Consider the following 15,350-nt stretch of genomic DNA (forward strand, 5'->3'; position numbering starts at 1 on the left):
TGTCTCTCCTCTCTGTCTTTGTCTCTCTGTCTCTGTTTCTCCTCTCTGTCTCTGTCTCTGTCTCTCTCTCTCTCTCTCTCTCTATCTGTCTCTCTCATACTGATACCTAAGACTGTAACTTGGTTTCTTAGAGACCGTTGCCTGGGGCTCTCGGAGGCTACTAGCTAGTCTGTCCGAGGCTGCACTGGACCCCAGGTCTTTTGATTTTTCTGGCTGTCTTCATCCACTAGCCCAGGCCCAAAAGATTCCCCCCTTCACTAGGTTGTGCTATCCCTTTATTGTATTCTGGAAAAGAGGCTGAGGATATTAACACCCCCCCACCCCCACCCCTTACCCATTCCTTGGGGATGTAAGTAGTTTAGCTATGCCCTAGAGGCAACAATGAAAGAATAATTCTGTTCTTTAAGTGGCCAGTAAGCTCCCTCCCCTAATAGAACTCAGGTGTCTTCTATTGTCTGCTTGGGATAGATTTGAACCCAGGGCCCCCTGACCCCAACTTGGGCTCTCTATTCGATGGGACAACTAACTCTTTTTTTTCTTTAATGCAGAGGAAAAATATTTTCTTGCACTTGGGGGAGCAGGGGCATTTTTAAAATGACATTGTATTTAGAAATGAATATTCAGTAGGAAATTCAATGATCCTTTTATCTGGTTTGATTATGTGAGGTCACCTTCCCTCTGGCAGCCACCTGGGAGGCAGACTGGGTGCTCTAGGAGGCCACCTCACAAGAAAAGCACAGGAAGAATGTGGGTGTTCTCCATCTGAACCCCAGTAGCAATGTGATTTCTTGACCTTCTTTTCCCAGCATGCCTCAGGATTTGTCAGAGGCCCTGAAAGAAGCCACAAAGGAAGTCCACACCCAGGCTGAGAATGTGGAATTTCTGAAGAACTTCCAGAAGGGACAGGTGCCCCGGGAAGGTTTCAAGGTATGGTGCGACCCCTGGTATGAACAGGGGACCAGGCTTGGTGGGGCATGCAGCAAGTGTGGACCTGGGGCAAGTGAGATCTGACAACATACACAAGTCTGGGTGTGATTTAAGAGATGACTGAGGCCTGGCTGAGTACCATGAACTGGCTGACATTAAATCAGCTATGTGACTTCTTTAATCAACAAGTATTTCCCAAGTGCCAACTCTGTGCTAGGTACTAGGCATGCAAAGATAAAAAAAATCAGTTAATGAATCAATAAGCATTTATTAGTCACCTACTGTGTGCTAGGCACTGTAGATGCAAAGATAAAGAATCATTTAATGAATCAGCTCATCTTTAGTAATCACCTACTGTGTGCCAGGCTCTGGGTATGTAAAGATAAAGAATCAGTCAGCCAATCGTTAGGTATTTGTTAATCACCTGCTGTGTGCCAGGCACTAGGGATATAAAGACAAAGAATCGGTCAGCCAATCTAGAAGTATTTATTAGTCACCTGTTGTATGGCAAGCATTGGGGATGGAGGGTTGTGATTTAAGAGGAGGGACAAAGAGAAGGCCAGTTGACTGGGTCAAAGAATGAGAGGAAGGGGAGTAATAGAGTGAGGTCAGGCTGTGCAGGGTTTTCAAAGACAAAAACAGAAGTTTAATTTTTGTCTTAGAGGCATAAGAAGCCCCTGGAGTTGGCTGAGCAGAGAAATGCCGCGGTCAGATCTGCATTCAGGGAGAATCACTTGGGTTAGGAAATAGGCGGTAAGAATCTCCGTGTGAGCTGAGAGAAGGGTTGAGTAGAAGGTTTGTGGTAGAAGCCACAAGATTTGGCAACATATCTCAAGGTGTATGGGGTTAAGGAAGAGTGAGGACTGCAGCATGATAGGCAAGGGGTGGTGTAAGACTGAAGAGGAAGTCTCAGAGGAGAGACTAACGCTGGACAGACAGAGCTGGGAGTCCTTGGCAGAGAGACGGTAGTGAAACCCAAGGAACTGGATACATTTACTGAGAATAGTGTAGGGGGAGAAGAAGAGGGCTTAGGACAGAGACTGGGGGAACACCCACAGTTAGGGATGTGGATGATTAGCTGAGAAAGAGCGGTCAGACAGGCAGGAAAAGACCAGGGAAAGAGGGGTGGTCTAGAGTGTGAAACACATTATGGACCAAAAAGAAGGAAGAGGGCACAGAGAGACCTGTCGAATCTAGCAATCCAGAAATGATTGCTGACTTTGGAGGAAGTGGTTTTAGTTGAGTGAAGAGGTCAGAAGCCAGATTGCAAAGGGCTAAGGAGGGAGAAGGGAAGCAGCAAAGAAAGCAAGTGTAGACAACTTTTTGTTGTTGTTGCTTTTTGGAGGGGGGAAGGTAGAGCAATTGGGGTTAAGTGACCTGCCCAAGGTCACACAGATAGGTTTTTTTTGTGTGTTGAGTGTCTGAGGTTGGATTTGAACTCAGATCCTCCTGTCACCAGGGACGGTGCTCTATTCACTGTGCCACCTAGCCACCCCTGTAGACAACCTTTTTCCAGATGTTTGGCAGAGAAGGAGAGGACAGATAAAGGCTAACACCTTGATGGTATAATAAGGTCCAATGAAACTGTGTTTTTGTTTTTTAAAGTTGGGGGAAACCTGGACATGTTTGAAAACAGTAGGGTAGGGATCATCTGACAGGGAAAAGTTAAAGATTTCAAACAGGGCTAATGAATACAGATGTAATCTTTTGGAGAAGATGGGAGTGGATGAGATCATGTAGAAGAGGTGGCCTTGGCAAGAAGGGCTGCCTCTTTGTCAAAGACTAGAGGAAAGGCCCTTAGGTTCAAACTGACTCTGACACTTTAATCCACAAACATTTCCTGAATACCCACTATGCGCCAGTCACTGTGCAGCACTGAGGGTACAATGACAATGAATACCATCTCCATGTGACTCAGGGGAGTCAATTTGCTTTCTTGGTTCTCAGTTTCCCTGGCTGTAAAATGTGGAAGTTAGACTAGGTAACCTATGGTCCTATGGCCCTCTGCTTTTGAAACTAAAGCCCATATAAATGCAAGCTGCTTTTTGCCACTATTATTATTATGGAAAGAAGGCTCTAGTATTTACTACCTGGATGACTCTTAATCTCTCTGAGCCTAAGTTAAAAGGGTAATAAACACTGTCAGCCTCACAGAGGTGAGAAAAAAGCCTTGTGAACCGCACTGTGATACTCAGATGGGCTGCTGGCTGCGTGATGTAATGGTGAGAAGGCTGGCCCTGGTGGCAGGAGTGCCAGCCTGAACCTTCCATTCGTTCTGGCGCTAATCCTAACACTCATGCTTTCCAACCCTCAAGTTGTTTCATCTGAAGAATGGTATAACATAGCACCTGCCTTACCTGGTTGTTTTGTGTTAGAGGGCTATGCACATGTTTAGCAGTAATTATTATTAAGCCTTAAAGCACTCCAGAAATGCTAACAGACTGTGGGTGAGCCAGTGATAATTAGCTAAGTCAGGTTAGGCTCTCAAGAAAGTTTACAGAATCTAGGTTGGGGACTAAATCATTTGACCACCTTTTATGTTCCCCTCCCTGGTCCAGCCCAACCCCACCTTGACTTAAAGATGAGCTAAGAGCCAGAGAATGGAAGGGGACTTGCCCAAGGTCCCCTCATCACTTAGTGACATGATGAGACGATACCCCATCCCACTCCCCTGTCCTTGACCATCTGTCCCCCTCCCTGAGTTGCCAGGTACCTGGATGCCCCCCCTTACACTGCCCATGAGAGGTTCTGACACTCTGGAAAGAGGGCTGTCCTTTTTGGGCTTATACTTCTATTCCCAGAACGGTGCCTGACATACAGAAAGAGCTTAATAAATGCTAACGGCTTGAACTGTTGACTTGGCTGCTGTTAGGTGGGGAAGGGAGAACCAAGCTGGACCCAGCCATCTGTCAGGATTATATTTGCCCAAAGGGAGTTGTTCCATCCCAGCTAAGTTATGGCTGCAATGGATGGCCCCGCCAGCTTGGACTCTGCCTCGGTTGCTGAGTTCAGTCTGGGGCCAGAGAGTCCCTGCCCCCTACCAAACAGGGTGGCCCTAAGTACATCTCTGTTGTTTGTACCTTTTTTTAACTCACCTGGAAATTTCATGGAATAAGACACAGGACATTGGAAAGAGACCTAGAAAGAAGTAGATTCATAAGATTTAAAGCTGGGGGGGGGGCGCCTCCTAGAGATCTGGTGAAAGCCCCTTATTTTGCAGACCATGAAACTGAGGCCCATAGTTTAAGTGACCTGCCCTCAGTCAGACAGGCAGTAAGTGGCAGAGTAGACTTTAAAGCTGGTCGGAACCTTAGAAGACCTCTAGTCTACCCCCTCAGTCTTACATATAAGGAAACTGAGTCACAAGCATTCTAGGGACTGGAACCCTGTCTTACCCGAGATGTGTGACAGAACTTTGCGTACAGTAGACACACTTTACCAAAATCTTGTGAACCATACTCCTGGTTAGTCTCATCTTCATTTTATGGAGAAGGAAGCTGAAATGCCATGAGCTTATGTTGTACAGGACCACACCAGCCTCAGGGGGAGCATCTGAACCCTGATCTTCCTGCATCTCATGGAGGCTGCCTCCTTGGTATTCACAGAAATACCTGCTCTTTGGTCACTGGTTTCAACTTTGTTCCCTTCTTGATTTTTCACCCGAGTGGCTAATGAATGACCGGAGTTAATGAATGAATGACTAGTTGAATAAAAAAATTAATCATTATCAAGGCTGTGCCGTGTGCTAAGCCTGAGCGTACAGAGTCAGGCAGCACCTGCTGTCTGGGAGCCTTCCTCCTGCCCACCCTTGGGACGTTCCAGAAACCAGGGAAGTTGCTCAGAGTGGGTACTGAAAGAGGGAAAAAAAAAGCAGGGTGCACTGGTGGATAACTAGCTGGCCTTGACTGTGGTGAAGAAAGAGCCGGGGTTCATGTTTGGGCTCTGCCTCTTTGATGTATGATGATGAGAAAGTCAGTTTCCTCTCTCAGAGCCTCAGTTTGCCTCATTTATACCGTGTTTCCCCAATAATAAGACACTGTCTTATTAATTTTTTGGACAGAAAAACACCAGAGGGCTTATTTTCAGGGGAGGGCTTATTTTAATGAACATTGACAGCAATTTTAATAAACAGGTAAATGTGAACAAAAAAATGTACCTTTATTCAATAAGCAAATTACTGGGGAAGAACAGGATGACGTGCTCACTGCTGCAGCTCTGATTGGATGCAGCTTGGAGCGTGGTGTGCGTTTCACGGGGGGGGGAGACGGGACGGTGCATACAGAGGGTACCATAATGTAGCGTGTAGCGCAGGGGATCACCCTCATTACAGTAGCAATCTCAATAGGGCTTATTTTCGGGGGAGGGCTTATTTTAGAGGAATCTTACACAGTAAGGGAGGGCTTATTTTTGGGATAGGTCTTATTATCGGGGAAACATGGTAAAATGGGCACAATATCTACACTACCTAACTCCTAGCTTTGGTTAGTGAATCAAATGCGTGAAGTCACTTTGTACAAAGGGTGAGACCTTGTAATTCTCCAGAAGAGAAATAGGGCATCAAATAATTGGGTAAACTGCTCACTCTTGTTCAGGAATGTGACCCTTGGCCTGTGTGGGTCCTGAGGGCAGAATTAGGAGCAACGGACAAAAAGTTCCTAACAAGTGGGCAGCCTTGCCAGGTAGAGAGCTACCCACCCCTTGAAGTCTTCAAGCAAAGGATGGTGAATAGGGGATCACCCCCAGCTAGAGACTGGACTAGCTGGTTTCTGAGGTTCTGGGGTCCTTCAAATTCTTTTGTAATGTGGACCCACCAACATCTATCTATAGCCTTCCTTCTTACACACCAATCCATGTCCTCACTCACAATGTCCTTTCTTTTCTCCCTCCCCCAAATACATTGCAATACTTTCCTTTCTTCTGCATCCCGACCCCAAAGACAAATGTAGAACAGCCAGAAGGGCCTTATAGGAATCCAGCACAATCCATTCACTTTACAGTGCAGGAAACTTGAGGCCCAAGGAGTGAAAGGGCACTGGGAGAATGGAACAGCCAGTCTATATCAGAGGCTGACCTAGAACCTGGGCTGTCCTGACCCTGAGGCTAGCTCTCTATCCACTCTGCCTGGAAGGCACCTAAGAGGCCATCTAGTCCTCTTTCACAGATGAGAAAACTGAGGCCTAGAGAAGGAAAGTATTTCTGCAAGGCCAGACAGCCTAGTAAAAGGCAGAGAACTTGACTGCAAGTCCAGAATGCTTTGAGGGCTGGATCTCTGACCTGGGCCTTTTTTTCAGAAAGGTTTGTATTTGCTTGTGTGCCCATTGTCTCCATTAGAGTATAAACTCCTTGAGAAGCTTACTCTTGTAGCCCCAGTACTCAGCACCTAGTAGGCACTTAATGAATGTAATTGAGTGATTGATTGACTCTCCTCTCTTCTGCTGACCATCTCAGAGTGTTAACAATTAACTGCTTGGTTTCAGATGGTGATGTCTTCTCTGTATCACATCTATTTGGCCTTAGAAGAGGAGCTGGAGCGGAACAAGACCCACCCTGCCATCACCCCCATCTACTTCCCCGATGAGCTGAACCGGACCCCTGCCCTGGAGCAGGACATGGAGTTCTGGTACGGCCCCCAGTGGAGGAAGGAGATCCCCTACACCGCAGCCACAGAGAAGTACGTGACTCGGCTTCATGACGTGGGCCACACTGAGCCCGAGCTGCTGGTGGCCCACGCCTACACACGCTACCTGGGGGATCTCTCTGGGGGGCAGATCCTTAAGAAGATTGCCCAGAAGTCCCTGGGGCTGCCCAGCACAGGAGAAGGGGTGGCCTTCTTCAGTTTCCCGGCCATCGCCAATGCCACCAAATTCAAGCAGCTTTACCGCTCCCGAATGAACGCCATTGAGATGAGCCCCTCCACCAAGACGAAGGTGGTGGAGGAGGCACAGACATCCTTCCTCCTTAACATCCAGGTGAGCCACCCCTGTCCCATAGAGCAAGTATGTCTGGGCTGGAGCTGGCTAAAAAGGGAGGTGGACTGAACTTGAAGGCCTAGTGATTGTCAACCAGTAGGGCTTAATAAAGGATTGCTGACTTGGCTCACTCACCAATAGAGGCAGCGTCTTCCAAAGGCATGTGTTAACATTCCTAGTGGCCAGAGGCATGGATTCTGAATACTGGTGTAGAAGGGGCTCACCTGGGGGGAGATGGGTGGACAAGATGGTGCACTGAATGGGAGGGAAGCACAGGCTGAGTGCCAACGCCTAAGGTCCTTCCAAGGCTGGACCTTCTACAAGTCTATCTATTTATAGACAATATTATGGCTCTGTGATCTCACTAGCATGGACGTACGGTGACCCATCCATCTCATGTGGCTCACCCAGGTCCACCATAAATAGGCCATGGGAAGCCTTCCTCACTCTACTTAACAATCAAAAGCTTTTTAACAATCGTTCTCGCTATATCCCCACCCTTGCCATTGCCCTTGTCTTTTACCCTGTTTCTTTGGTGGGAAAGAGCCTCTGACCCGAAGGGAGGGAAGACTGGTCCCTGAGTCTTCACTCCCATGTTAGAGTCATTGCCAGAGAAAGAGGCCCAGAGGCAATGTGGGGGAGGAGAATGAGACAGGAGATGGGGCCAAGGAAAGCCCAGTCTGGGGTGAGAGATCCTGAGTACGGGGCTCTCCTTAGGCTCATGGTGTCATCGTGTTTGAGCCCCTTCTGATGTAGGGCATGTCTCCTTTGGTCCTTAGATGTTTGAGGAGCTGCAGGAGTTGTTACCCAAGAGCCAGGAGAACGGAAACGTTTCTGGGAAGCGGGAGCTTCGGCAAAGACCTGGCAGCAAAGGACAAGGTGAGGCTTTAAAGACCGGGGCTCTTCTCTAGCCAGTTTCCTCACTACCTGCCAGGCTTCCTGAGTGAAGCTGGCGAATAAATGGGCATCTCCAGTGCCCGGTCAGGGAGAACAAATGTTCCCTCTCCCTTCTCGTTAATTCACACGGTCAGCTACTCCACAAATTTTGCCCTTGATCTGCTTGGCCTCAGAGCACGGACCTGGAAGCAGTGGGACGGAGTTAATAGGGGGGCAGATTGCTGCTTCAGATGAGGCAAAGCTTCCACAGGTGGCTCAGTGGACAGAGCCCTGGGCCTGGAGTCAGGAAGACCTGAGTTCAAATCTAGCCTCAGATATGGACTAGCCGTGTGACCCTGGACAAGTCACTTAACCCTGTTTGCCTCAATTTCCTCAACTGTAAAATGGGAATAATGATACCTCTCCTGTAGGGTGGTTCTGAGGATCAAATGAGGTAATATTTGCAAAACACTTTGCAAGCCTTGATGCCATCCAAACGCTATCCTTATGTTGATTATGTGAACAGTTTGAGATGGTTCCCAGTGCAATGGGCCTCCTTGACAATTGGGGGTTTCCTCTTGCTTGAGCCCTTTCCCATTATGCTGAGGCTGGAGGGAACCTGTTTGGGGATGTTGTCAGAGGATTCCTGTTCAGATGGGGTGGGGTGGCCTTCGAGGGGAGCCTTCCAGCTCCAGGAATGTGAGATTTCAAAGCTCAGGCACCAGAGTTGGGGACCCAGTGAGAGCGTACAATGTGAGGGCAGAGAGGGCTGGGACACACCAGTGATTCATTGCCTTCCTGTGGCTGCCCATGTTTGCAACTTAGACCAGTCCTGGACTGAAAGTCAATCGGTAATGATTGTAAAAGTGATGCGTAAACAATTATTAAGCACTGCTGATACCAAAAGAGATAATGGACAGTCCCTGCCCTCAAGGAGCTCACACTCCAGGGAGAGTCACAAGTGGCCGCATCACTCTGCCATCTTGGGAAGTTGGTGAACCTCTCTGGGCCTCACTGCTTCTCCTCACTTGAATTAGAATCTTAACCGGAAGGCTCCATGGGACCTCAGAGGCTTGGGTGCGGCCCTCTAGGTCTTCAGGTGCAGCCTTTTGATGGAATCCATGCTTTATGGAAGAAATCCTTCTGTAAAGGGATTTGTTCTGTGACCTTTGGATTCAGTCAAGGGCCGCACTTGAGGGCCTGGAGGGCCACACGTGGCCTGGAGGCTGCAGGCTTCCTCTCCCTGCCCTTAGACACAGGCCCCCCCCCCCCACCCCAAATCTGTTACTCTTCTCTATAAAGTGAATCACTTGTTATCACACTTCAGAGTCTTTCCTGTCTGTCAGTCCTGTGACCTCCCTATTCCCCCAGCTTCCTAGGGACATCACTGACTGTCTTTTGTGAGCTTAATAAACTTTTGGTTTGCTCTTTGGGCCACATGTTTTTTCCCTTCCTGTTACCCTCTTCCTCTGACCGTGACTCACTGTCCTGCCTGATTTGCGTCTTGGCTTGTATTGTGTGATCCAGGAGAGGATGAGACGTCAGCCAGAGAGGCTTTGGGGATTGGCCACCAGGGGGCTGTAGGGCCCAGAGGAAGAAACAGTGGCTGGGGAGGTGTCGGAAGGCTTCGTCATCAAGGGGAGGTCTCTCCCTTGGTGCACAGCCCGACAGCCCCAACAACCCCTAAGGAGCTCATGCTGATCCTGCCTCCTTCAGAGCTGCCCTCCCTGGGGATGAGAGAAGCAGTGCACTAGTTGGGAAGAAAAACAAAACCCAATACTTAGAGACAGTGTGGTAGAATGGAAAGAGCCCTGACTCTAGATCCAAAGGACCGGGGTTCAAATTCTACCTATGAGACAACTGCCTTTGTGATTATGAGCAAGTCATTTAATTTCCCTTGGCCTCAGTTTCCCCACCTGTAAAATGAGAGATTGGTGGCCTCTGAGGACCCTTCCAGCTCTAGAGCTATGCTCCTATGGACTCTCTGGGCCTCAGTTTCCCCACCTGTAAAACGAGGGATTGATGGCCGCCTCTGGGAACCCTTCCAGCAGTGTAGAGCCCTAGGCATGGGTTCCTCTCTCAGTACCTCCCCCAGAGTCTCTGTCTTACGGTTATTTCCATGTTGTCACCTCCATTGGAATGGAAGGGACTTCCAAGCTAGGAGTAAGGCTCTCTTTACCTTTCTCAGTGTTCTTTGAGCCTGGCTGATGGACTTTTGAGGATCTGCCCTTTTGAGGAAGGTGGATCACCCCTCCTACATCTGCTTTCCAGTTTCCCCAGGTAGTTCAGTCCTGATTCACAAGGCAGAGGCAAAGGACTTCTGAGCCTTTGGGGGGAGCAAGGAGCCCATCCATCTGGGACCCCAGAAACTAAAAAGAACTTCTAAGAGGTTCTGCCTGTTCTCTGCCTAGCCAAACCAATCCAGCCACCATTTATTAAGCTCCTACTGTGTGCCAGGCACAGTGGCAAGCAATAAGAAAGCAAAGATCAAAATGACCCTGCCCTCAAGGAGCTTACATTCTATTGGGGAGAAACAAAACTCAATTCAGTCCTAGAAATGGAGGCCCTAGAGCAGGGGTGGGGAACCTGTGGCCTTCTAGGTCCTCTGGTGCTGCCTTTCAGCTGAGTCCTTTTATGAAGGGGATTTGTTCTGTGAAGTTTGGATTTGGTCAGAGGGCGTGATTTGGGGACCTAGAAGGCCACATGTGGCTCCCAAGGCCGCAGGTTCCCCAGCCCTGATCTGGAGTGCTGAAAGTCTGACTTTAACCATAGGTCACATGGTTAGGAATGGTTGATTTGAACACACATCTTCTGACTCCTAAATCATAGCTCTTCCTATCACCCCCATGTCGCTCTCACTTAGGCTGTGTAGCAGGGAGAGACCTGGGAGGCCATCCAAGCTAAGCCCCTTGATTTTACAGAGAAGGAAACTGAGGCAGACAGGGTTAGGTGACTTGCTCAGGCGCACAATCTGAGCTCCTCCTGACTCCTTGCTGTCAATGTTTCCCCTTAAACTCTGCCCTGAGGGGAAACCAGCCCTGAAACCACCATTTCATGGATGAGGAATTGAGGCTTAGGGAGGTTAAGTGACTTGCCCAGGGTCACACAGGCTTCTTAAGCTTTTTTGTGTCCTGGACCCTTTGCCAGTTGGTCTAGTAAACTCCTCTCAGAACAAAGTGCATGAAATAAGACACATAACATTACTATGCCCTTGGCACACACATAGTAGGCACGTAATAAATGCTTCTTGACAAACAGGAAACAAAGGAAATCAATTTTATTGAAATACACTCTCTGTTAATTATTTCCTGTTTATCCTATATATATATAGAGCTGGCTTTGTATGTATTTGTATGTGACTGTAAGCTCCTTGAGGGCAGGGTTTGTCTTCTGCTTCTCTTCATCCTCAGGGCTTAGCCCAGTGTGGGGCACATAGGAGGCACTTTAACAAATATTCATTGATGGACTGAATAATGGACCCACCCCTAGTTAATAAGGCCCCTAGCTCTCGGTATTAAGAGAGGAAAATACAGATCTGATGTCAGAAAAAAACTTAAGAGTGGTCTAGGAGTTCAGTCGACCTCCCTGGGGTGTTAATGGGTTCCCCGGCACTGGGGGTCTTCCAGTGGAAGTTGGACAACAGCTTTTGGGCCATTGCAGAAGTAGGGGCTTGGTTGGGTACCATGCTGGATTCGATGATCTCATTCTAAGGTTTTTTTCTTCCTAGGCCCGACTTCCACAGAGACTGCTGCCCCAAATCCCCAGCAAAGTCTCCTCTCCCACTCGCCCTTCCTCCGCTGGATCCTCACCCTTTCCATCGTGGCCACGGTCGCTGTGGGGTTCTATGCCATGTGAATAAAACAGAAAAGACACTTTAGAGTGACCTCCCGTGGCCTCCCCTACTGAGCCTACAGACTGCTTCCAGTCTGAAAAAATTCACTCAATGGGCCTTCTCTGGTCATTGTGGGTCAGGTTCCCCTTCACTGGAAAAGATAGAGGAGAGCCCCACCCTGACTCAAAGCACCTCTGGCCCGAACTTTGAACTTTTAAGGGGGCCCTCAGGCCCGCCCACAGATGTAGCACTCTCTCTGGGTTCCTACCAGGAACCCCCCAAAGAGACCAAACTTCCAGCCCTGAGAAATGAATGACCTGCCAAACCCAGCACCTGGGCTCCCTGGCTCCCCGTTTGACCCTTTGGCCTGTAGACTGGCTTTTGCTTTTGCGTTTCAGAATGTTGTGTCTTGTTAGAAGCCAGTTTTCTGTGGGTTTTGTTTGGTCCAGTTTTCACAATGTTTGGGTGTTTTTTTTTTCCCCCAGGGTCAGGCGGGATGGTATTTGCCTCATTTTGTTGGGATGTGTTTGTGTGTGTGTGTGTGTGTGTGTGTGTGTGTGCGTGTGTTTTTAAATAACACGGTTCAAATGTCGATGTCCTTGAGCCTGTCTGTGTAAACTTTCAATAAACAGTGTTTCTTAACTTCTAACTATCGGACTCCCTGGAAATTTGCTTTATTGTACACATGCCTTGGGGAAGGGTCAAATTCCAGTGTCCTGTTTAGCCCTGAGGACTGTGGGGTCAGTTCCAAGAGGCTGGGCCAAGTGCTGGGTCCCTGCCAAGCACTGGGTCATAAGTCAATGGGCACACCTTTGTAGATGGAGGGGGACTGCAGAGGTGTTCTGGGCCAACCACTTTATTCTAAAGGTGAGAAACTGAGCCATGGAGGGAAATGACTTGGGATTGTGAAGCCAGAGGTGGACAGGGCCTCTGAGATCATGGAGGCAGCTGAGTAAACTGAGGCCTGGCATTAGAGGCTGACCTGGAAGGTCAGATGAGGCCCAGAGACAGGGAGGAAGTTGTCCTGTGGTTGGGATGGGGAAGAGAGGCTCATCACAGCATCTTTGTGCTATTTGGCCCGACAGGCTTGGTGGGAGAAGCCGGAGGCTTTGGGGGCCAGGATCCAAGAACACAGGATGTCTGGTGCCAAACCCATGTGCCCGAACCTAAGAAAGTTAAACCTTGGAATCCAAAGCATCTGGGGTTCTACTTCTGGGGCTTACTGCCTGTGTGACTTTGGGGAGGTCACTTCACCCCTTAGGTCTCAGTTTCCTCCTAGATTGTCTAGGAGGCCCCTTCCAGCTCTGACTCTAGGATGCTATGAGCCTAAGAGAAGGAACATTACGTCAGGAACACAAGACCTGGGCTCTAGCCTCGCCAGAAAGCCATCAGTTTCCTCATCTGGAAAGTGGGGCTAATAGCATATATGAAAAAGTATTGATGAAGGGCCACTGAGCCCTCGGCCACCTGCCTTGTTGATCATATGGGAGGAAAGACATTCATATAGTGCATGGCTCTAGAACACACCTGTCTTTACTGGAACCTGTCCCTGACGAGGGGTATCATGGATAAAATACTGAACCTGGAGTCAGAAGACCTGGGCTCCTATCCTTCCCCTGACACTTCCCTTTCCGAGCCTCCGTTTTCTCATATGCAAAATGGGGATGAGAAGACCTACCCCCTGGAATGGGAGCACTTTGAACGCAAGGACTCCCGTGCCTTTCTTTGTACTGAGCACTTAGTACAGCGTCTGGCGTAGAGAAGGTGCTTTGGAAACGCCACTGGAGGACTGACTGTACCCACAGGGCTACGAGATGGTGCCTGGCACACCAGCACACCACGCAGACAGACGGACGGGCGGACGCTTCAATCCCCAGCGGCATGGCCCACAGCCACCAAAGCTGAGCCTATTATCTTCCCATCCTCCCGGCCCCCAGACTTCTCCAGTTCTGTGGATGGCACCACCATCATTCTAGGTCCGCAAAGCTGCTGTTGACCACCTTCCTTTCTCCATCACCCTCCCCGTCCAATCGGTTAAGGGCAACAAAGGCTAGGGTAGTTCTCACATCTGTCTTCCCCCTTCCATTCCCACTGCAGTCAGCTTCTCTCAGGCATTAGGATCATAGGTGTAGAGCTGGAAGGGACATCGGAGATCACCTAGCCCTTCCATGCTCCTTTTACATATGGGGAAGCCAAGGTTCAGAGCATGTATGTGACTTACCCACAACCATATAGGTAATAAGTGGCAGCAACAGAATTTGAACCAAGGTCCTCAGGGTTCAAAGCCAATGCTTTTTCCACCATTCCCTCACTGCCTTTTTTCTCTCTCCTGAACACTACAAGCACCTCCCAACTCTGCCCCCACCCAAATCCATCCCTGACACCATGGCTCGAGCTCTCTCTCTAATGCCCATCTCCATCACTCCACCTTTCCCTGGTGGTTCACCAGTGCCTCCTGTAAGCTCCCTCACCATGGCATTCCAGTCTCTCTCCAACTGTCCTTTCCGGTCTTACCTCTCCCTACATTCCCTACACTTCTTTCAAGCCCCCGTTCTCATCCTGTCCTAACTGGGGAATATTTAGAGAAGAGAAGATTGGGGAGGGACATGACTGTATTTGAAGGTCTTTTGTGTGAAGAGGGGTTGGGCTCATTTTGCTTGGCCCCAGAGCACAGAACTGGGAGCATTGAGTAGCAGTACAAAGATACCCAGTGAGGCAGGAGGTCATGAATACTTCCTTACAATGAGAGCCATCCCAGAGTGCAATGGGCTGCCTCCAGAGCTGGGTGCTGGCTTGCCTCTCCCTGGAGGTCTTCAAGCAGAGCCTGAATGATCACGCATTGGGGAGCTTCTGATGGGGATTATTCAGGGTATGTATTGAACTAGATGGCCCTGCAGAGGCCTCTTCCCCCTCTGAGATTCTGGGATCTGTGCCATCAGCTACTGGGCATAAACAAGGCCTAAAGAGATCAAGGTTGTGGCAAGAAAATCACTATAAGTCTCCCCAACAAGGTCAATGCCAGGCAAGGGCAACCAGTTGGGCCTCCAGCCATGGTGCTGATTCAGTCCCTGGCTAGTTGGCAGAATGGAGAAGCAGGACCTTCTGGAAGTTCCTGTTTGGACTGAGGTTCATGAACTCACACAAACAAGGCCAAATCAAGAATCCAGAAGCCAAATGGAGGAGCCAGAAGGGCTGTCTGAGGGCTTTCTCAAAGCCTGGGATTCCCAAGAGCTCTGAGAGAGGGCTGATGGGGGCTAGGTCTGCGGGTGGAGAGACAAGCGGCCGAGAAGAATGGCTGGATCTGGCCAAAAGAAGGCTTGAAGCAGCAAGTGGCCCCAGAGTTACTGCCCCAGGTCTTCTTGGGGAGGAAAGCTCCAGGGTTAGGCTGGGCTTATGCACTCTTGTCAAGGTCAACACCACAGGCCACTGCCCCCTTTCCCAAAGAGGTCTTGTTAGGGGCCCACAATTTTCCCTTCAGGTCTTAACCAAGACTTGGGGTTTTTTGTGGAAGACAAACAGAAAAGGAATGAGGCTTTGGCTGAGGACTGTTTCTAAGGCATCCACAAGGTCACTGTGTGACCCTGGGCAAGTCAGGTCCCACCCTTGGCTGAGGGTTCTCCTCCATAGAATGAAAGGGTCTGACAAGGTCATCTCTAGGGTCCTTATCCAACATTCTACATTCTAGGGCCCCTCCCAGCTCTGACATCCCCTGTTCTCAGGCCCCTCCCAGCCCTGACATCCCCTGT

General features: G+C 49.3%; 1 protein-coding gene across 1 annotated transcript in view; it reads left to right on the forward strand.

Moving 5' to 3' along the window:
- Positions 1 to 12,253, forward strand: part of HMOX1 (heme oxygenase 1) — a 14,007-nt gene extending 1,754 nt beyond the window's left edge. Inside the window, 4 exon segments of the mRNA XM_069082041.1 lie at positions 807 to 927; positions 6,405 to 6,896; positions 7,676 to 7,775; positions 11,500 to 12,253. Of these exon segments, the coding sequence (XP_068938142.1) occupies positions 807 to 927; positions 6,405 to 6,896; positions 7,676 to 7,775; positions 11,500 to 11,627 (841 nt within the window). The 3' untranslated portion in view covers positions 11,628 to 12,253.
- Positions 12,254 to 15,350: the final 3,097 nt, after the last annotated feature.

This window comes from Petaurus breviceps, unplaced genomic scaffold, assembly GCF_028583685.1.
Source record: "Petaurus breviceps papuanus isolate PSGF00001 unplaced genomic scaffold, PetGlider_PUasm1.0 156, whole genome shotgun sequence".
In the NCBI taxonomy this organism is placed as follows: Eukaryota; Metazoa; Chordata; class Mammalia; order Diprotodontia; family Petauridae; genus Petaurus; species Petaurus breviceps.